This window comes from Hesperophylax consimilis, chromosome 9, assembly GCF_061612785.1.
Source record: "Hesperophylax consimilis isolate HC1 chromosome 9, BYU_Hcon_1.0, whole genome shotgun sequence".
Taxonomy (NCBI): domain Eukaryota; kingdom Metazoa; phylum Arthropoda; class Insecta; order Trichoptera; family Limnephilidae; genus Hesperophylax; species Hesperophylax consimilis.
Window position 1 is genome coordinate 26,862,811 of NC_142844.1, and position 6,710 is coordinate 26,869,520.

Genomic DNA, 6,710 nt, shown 5'->3' on the forward strand with positions numbered 1-6,710 from the left:
GGTTTGTTAGCTTTAAGTTTTATTTAGGACTGCACGAGCTGGCTGCGGCCTGAGAATGGCACTCTACCTGTTCTGTCGCCATTTATGCTGTGAGTATCATACTCTTGGAGACTGATAAGGAACTAACAAACGTTCATTGCAAAAGTAGGCTGACGAAAAAAAAAAGAACTTTTGGTAATATGTTTGTTAGGAAGTTTCATTTATGTCTAACTTTTTTAAGAAGTCTAACAGAAAATACCCTAGGATAATAATAAAAAGGCAACTCCAGTAAAATATTGACCGTAAATAAACGCTGGCTGCTAGTGTTAGGACGGGTTGTTTCGGAGAATTTGAACAATTCATCAAATTTCAACGTTCATTTACGGGTTCTGTGAAAGTCCTATTCTAATTCGGTTATTATATCATTATAGGCTAGTTGCTTGACAGAACTGAAATAAAAACAGAACTTAAAAATATCTTTCACAGAACTTGAAAATTAACTTTGAAATTTGAAGAATTGTTCAACATCTCCGAAACAACCCGTCCTTAGTGTAGCATGTTGACATTCTTTTCACATGGTGACAAATGATAGAATTTATATTTTTTGCGTTACTCTCTGACAGTGTATTTTGATAAATATTGACTAAAAAGCAGCCAGGTCGTATGTAGATTGCCTAATATTTATTTTTCGAATTATTTACTTTATTAACATTAAATATTTCATTTAAACTCCACGAAAGAAAACCAACTCTCGGCACTAGGAGGCGCTAGTGTAGCGTACTGTGAGTGGTATATTTATGAGCATACTGCTATCAGAATATTTGTTAAATGTCTGAAGTTGCAATGTATCGTCTATTCTGTACCATGTCTGCCGGACAGATCTATCCACATGTACAGAAATGCTCCTGTGATGTCATGTTCGATTGAACATGTATGTTAATACCAGACTTTTGTAATCTGCCAATCTGAATGTTTGTAAAGTTCAATTTTGTCATTCTCGAAATTCAAGTCTGTTTTGACAGTTTTTCAACATGTAATGTTGAAAGTCAACTAGCAGATATGTAGAGGAAAAAAGGAAGTTAAGCATGGTGATAATTTGCAAGCACCGCATCTGAGTTACCAACTTTTCACAAGGCATTCTGGGGAATTATTTCACAAACTGGAAAATCAATCTACTTCAATCCAATTAATGTTTTCACTATAGTATTTTTACCTATATAGTGTCCTCTGCATGAACCTGAAAAGCCTTTTTAGGTTCATGGTCCTCTACATGTTTTACTATAGTATTCTTCCACTTCAGTGTTTTTACTACAGTGTCCTCTGCGTGCAAAGTCGTAAACCTTTAAATAAAAGCGTGTTTATCTGAAGTGACCCGTCAGATAAGTATGTTTTTCTGTATCTGTTTGTAATTAATAAAATTAGATCGAGCCTCGGAACTTGTAATAAATTGTACAAGCACCCTTGGGGTGATTTTTCACAAAAACGGCACTTTACAAATCATCCAATTATTATCTTGTTTAGCGGGGTCAGACAGGGAGAATGTATGTCCCCAGTACTGTTTAACTTATACGTGGACGAATTAACCCACAGGTTAAACAATGCTGGAGTGGGCTGCCACATCGGAGGTCTATATGTTAACAATATGAGCTACGCAGATGATATGGTTCTGATGGCACCGTCAATACGGGGATTAAGAATTCTCCTGAAAATCTGTGAAGAATTTGCTCACGAAACCAACATGATCTATAATGCGAAAAAAACAGCACTGTTGGTCATAAAAAACGGGGAAGGCCCAAAAAACATTCCCCCAGTCTTTTTGAATGGTGAGATTCTGAAAACAGTAGAAACCACAAAATATCTAGGACATTTCATCAACAACAAGTTAATGGATGATGAAGATATTGACAGGCAGAGGCGAGTACTGAGTATAAAATGTAACATGCTCAGTAGAAGATTTCGGCTCTGTAGTCCACAAGTGAAAAGGACGCTCTTCTTAGCCTTTTGCACCACCCTGTACACATGCGAGCTCTGGGCTAATTTCAAGAAAAGAACAAAGGAAAGGCTTCGTGTGCAATATAACAACGCTTACCGATTGATGTTCGGACTCCCCAGGCACTGCAGTGCCTCCTCAATGTTTACAGAAGGGCGAGTTCCAGGATTTACAGCTCTGTTAAGAACCAGGATTGCAGGACTGAGTGAAAGGATAAACTATTCCAGAAACATTATTATCATAGAATCCCGTCTGACTTCAGGATCGAGCATTGAAGACCATTGGAGAAAGATACTTGCTCCCACAATCTTAGATCCGATGGATTCCCGTGCTTCTCTGCTTTAATTTAATTTCATTTTCAATTTAATTTTTTAATATCTTTTTATTTATTTTACTATATGTAAATACTATCTGTACTTATATCCTCTATGGGATGTGTGGGATTGCACTTACCTCCCCACATCCTGGAATAAAGAATTTATTATTATTATTAATGCTTTAACCGCATTCCTATAAATCACCCCCATAATTTCATAATATCTTCGCTCTAATTTCGCACATTACCAGGATTTATTTATCTTTTGCGAAATAATTCACTTCCTTGCAGTCCTGGATTTGTCAATAGGCCTTATAGGCCGCGGCCTAGGGGCGGCAGAGTTCAGGGGACGGCACTCGCTCGCTTTGGTAAGCCGTGTATGCGATTAGAAACAAAAAAGTCCCTGTGGATAGACAGAGTTTTATAACTATTAGACGATAAATATCATTTTTTAAAGGCGCTAATTCCTAGTACTTTAGTTAGATAGTTACTTATATTTATGCTACTGCCCGGGCGGCAAGTGTAAAGGGTGGCGGCGGATCGGGGGCGGGTGATGTGATGAACAGTCACCCCCGCAACCCGCCCGCGCCCGTACGAACACATAATATACCGTATCACGCGCGCGCCGGGCCGGCCGGCAGTGCAAAGCGGCAGTTTCGTGTGTATACTTGTGTCAATTAATTGTAGACTCTACACCGGATGCAGCACACGTAGATCAACTGACACTTGTGATTAGATATTTTTTAAATAATGGAGAGCCATGTGAGATATTTCTTAAATTCTTACCTTCTGTAGGACACAAGGCTCAATATATGTTTGATGCCATTACTTTAGAGCTAGAAAAGTTGAACATAAATCTAGAAGTCTGCCGGGGTCAGTCATATGATAATGCCTCGAACGTGTCAGGAATTTATAATGGTTTACAAGCCAAAATTCAAGAACAAGCACCACTTGCCATGTTCGTCCCTTGTGCAGCTCATTCAAATTTGGTGGGAAGCCTGTCACTTCTTCATGTTGCTGGAAGAAGTATATACTTTCTTTGTGAAGTCAACCGATCGTTGGAAAAAATTGGCTAATGAAATAGGAAAACGAAAGACGCTGAAGAGAGTAAACCTCACACGTTGGTCAGCAAGAGCAGATGCCTGTCAAAGTGTAAGAGATTCCTGGGATGAAGTACTTACGGTTTTAAAAATGATTGAAAATGACGCTACACAGAAACCCATCCCACGAATTGAAGCAAAGGGAATTCGTCTTAAATTGGAAAAACTGGAAGCGGCATATATGATTGTATTTTGGAATGCTATTTTGGACAGATTAAATAAAGTGAGTGCTCAGATTCAGAACTCATCTGTTGATGTACTGACGGTATCTGATCTTTATGGATCTCTTCTCGAATTTACAATAGCAGAGCTAGATAACTTTGATTTTTTCGAAAAAAGTGCAATTGAAATGAGCGCACTTAAGCAATATCAGGGCGACATTAAGAGTAAGAGGAACCCTAAGAGAAAAAACTTCATAGACGAAGCATCAAATGAGGAAATTAAAACAACTTCCAGAGACTCTTTCAGAGTCAACACCTTTTTGGTAATTCTGGACAGACAGAGCTGAATTAGAGAGAAGACATGGTGCATATATATATTTTTTTTATTTTTATATTTACTCCACACAGGAGGCCCTGAAGAAAATAATTTCCCTCAGGGCCTATGTCATCTTTGGGGATGCTGTGTGGAGGGTCTTTTTGTGGAGAGGAAGGAGTGAACATGGGTCTTGAAGAGTCCCATGTTGTAGGAGGGAGGAAACACAGAGGCCGGCAGTTCGTTCCACAGCCGAGCTGTTGAACTTAAGAACGAATCGTAGAAGCGACCCGTTCTCATGTGACAAGTGTCAACTGTGTACAAATGTTGGGCCCGCGTTTGGCGTGTATCCTGACTACGCACCGGTAATAATATAATCTTTAAAGAAAATTTTTCATTTTTAACAAGAATGAGTGAACTTTAAACACAGAGTCTCAGAAAAAGCTCAGTCTCTTGTGCAATATTACTATAATGATTTAGAAGACGATTTAGTTCAGGAATGTGTACACTTTTGTAGTCACATTTCCTCTAATAAGACGGCAGAGAAACCTGAATCGACATCATTACTGAATCTTTTTAAGTTTTTGAGGAAACAATTTCTGTGTAATGTTGAAGCAGACTTAATGAATACTATAAGCTATGAAGATATTATAGATGATTTTGTCAATAAAAAAAACCCGAAAAAAATTGTAATTCTTGTTATTAAATTTTACTAATTAAATTAAATTGTAATAATTCGTTTGTTTTTTTATTTTTGAATACCTACTTCCTACATTTGAATATTTATTTTGAAAATTGTGTGTCACCTAATGGCAGCCTAAAAGTGAGTGATTATGTTTTTTTTTTCTTTTTTTTCTTAATTTTTTTTTTTATGATGTATATTATCGGTGGCAATTTCCAAGAAGGGGGTAGGGGGCGGCGCAAACGAAGTGGCCTAAAATACGGCCCTGCTTCCTTGACTAGAAGTTAAAACAAAAAAATGAAACGGAGTTTATTACGATTTTATTCTTAAAAAGTATTCAATTTAAAGTTATGTTTATGTGGATAATATTTCTTAATTACACCTATATAAAATGTCAACACATAATAAATTACTGCTAAATAAATTTACACATTTACAGGAACTCTTCACACCAATCATTGAGACATTGGTAGCAGTCGGCTGATTGCTTAGAGTTAGCGCTGCAAGTGTCCTTCAACCATTCCTGGAATAATTCCTTGTCCTTCTTCAACAGCAGGTACTGCCCGAGAACTACATAAGCCTGGAACAAGACAACAAATACGTACATTTATTAACTTACACCGCCTCTCTGATGAGCCTACCTGGCAGAAAACATTAAATTACTTGATTTTGGACAGAGAAAAATCGCTGCCACTTAATAATTTTCAGGCTAATACTATGACTAATTATGACTTAATACCAATTTTCAAAAGTGTTCAAGGTTGAGAAACTGATATGCAGAAACGTAAAGCATGGTAAAATAGTTTGTGAAACACTCAGTCCCCCTCCCGTCTCGAACATTCATTCGATTATAATAATATTATTGTCTCGAAAGTTGAGCATATATATTCTGCAAGAATTCTGTCAGAATATAAGGTAATTGGTGATCTCTAAACAAAATATCATATTTTTAGTTAGTATGTAATTCACTTCAATTTCATTACTCACAATAGAATGTTAAGATTTATTTCTAAAATAGTGGGATTTGGCAAAAATGTTACACGTTTAGATTTCCTCATTGCTATATTTATATCCAAGACTCAAGGAATAAAATAAATAACGGTCAATTCGAGTTTTATTAGACCTTTACAAAACTAAACAAACAGGCGCGATGGAATACTGACCTTGTCAAAGCCGGCCGCTTCTAATCTTTTGCCTAAAACTTCACCGATACCTGCCAAATCTGTGACAGGCTTTTCGCCCATAGGCTCCGCTACGAAATTCTTATGTTTTTGTGAAGTACTCGACATTTTGGATGGGGAAACAAAAAATCTTTCTAAAACTTTAAAATCTAACGAATAACGAACTATCCACGAAAATGAGTCACGTACAAAAACTTTATCTATGACATTATATTCGTTTCTGGTTATTCAAAATAAGTCATCAATAGCTTTGTGTGGCTTCGTCAGATATGTCGTGATTGGTTTATTTATGGATATGTCCCTTCAGACAGAACGACTTTTATTAAACGACAAAAATTGAACAAGATTTCGTTCAGACATTTCAGTTTAACTCGAACCGATATTGTTAATCAAGTGAAGTTATCACTGCGTGTGTCCCTACAATTTCGGACCTTTTACGGAACTAACTTGAGAAAATGAAAAAGCGCAAAAAACGTCGTGTGTGGGCCAGACAATGGATTATGAGGAGAAACCGATTATAAGGAGGACTGAACGCAGTTAGAGCTAACATAAAATTGTCCAGAGAATTGACGCTAGCCATCTACAATGCTAGAGTGCTGGTACCTTCCCTGATGTAGGACAGTGAGACATGGAACTGGCAGAATGAGGAAAAGTAGACTGAATGTTGTACAAATGACATCCTTGAGGCGTATGTGTGGTTAAACCACGTATGATGTGTGAGAAATGTGTACATTCGCAAATAATGCACGGCTGATGTAAGCCTAATGAGTAAGATTACGAAAGGGACGCTTAGATGGTTGGGTCATGTAAAGCAAATGAACGAAGACAGTGGCGTAAGGAGAATATATAATCCGAAAGTGAAGTCGGGGACGCCCAAGGAAGATATGGCGTAACCACGTGAACCAGATAATTGAGTCAGGCAATGACAAGAGTCAGAATAACAGAATGTATGGATGTGAATGAGACAAGGAGTGTGGTCCAATGCCGA

The 6,710-nt window shown here is 37.5% G+C and overlaps 1 protein-coding gene across 1 annotated transcript; it reads right to left on the reverse strand.

The window, feature by feature from the left end:
• Positions 1–4,839: 4,839 nt before the first annotated feature.
• baf (barrier to autointegration factor) lies at positions 4,840–5,913 on the reverse strand. Its single transcript, XM_089635390.1, has 2 exons — positions 5,705–5,913; positions 4,840–5,121 (listed from the first exon to the last, which is right to left on the reverse strand). Exons 1-2 carry the CDS (start codon positions 5,828–5,830, stop codon positions 4,975–4,977), a joined length of 273 nt encoding a protein of 90 aa, XP_089491516.1. The 5' UTR covers positions 5,831–5,913; the 3' UTR covers positions 4,840–4,974.
• Between the last annotated feature and the right edge of the window lie 797 nt (positions 5,914–6,710).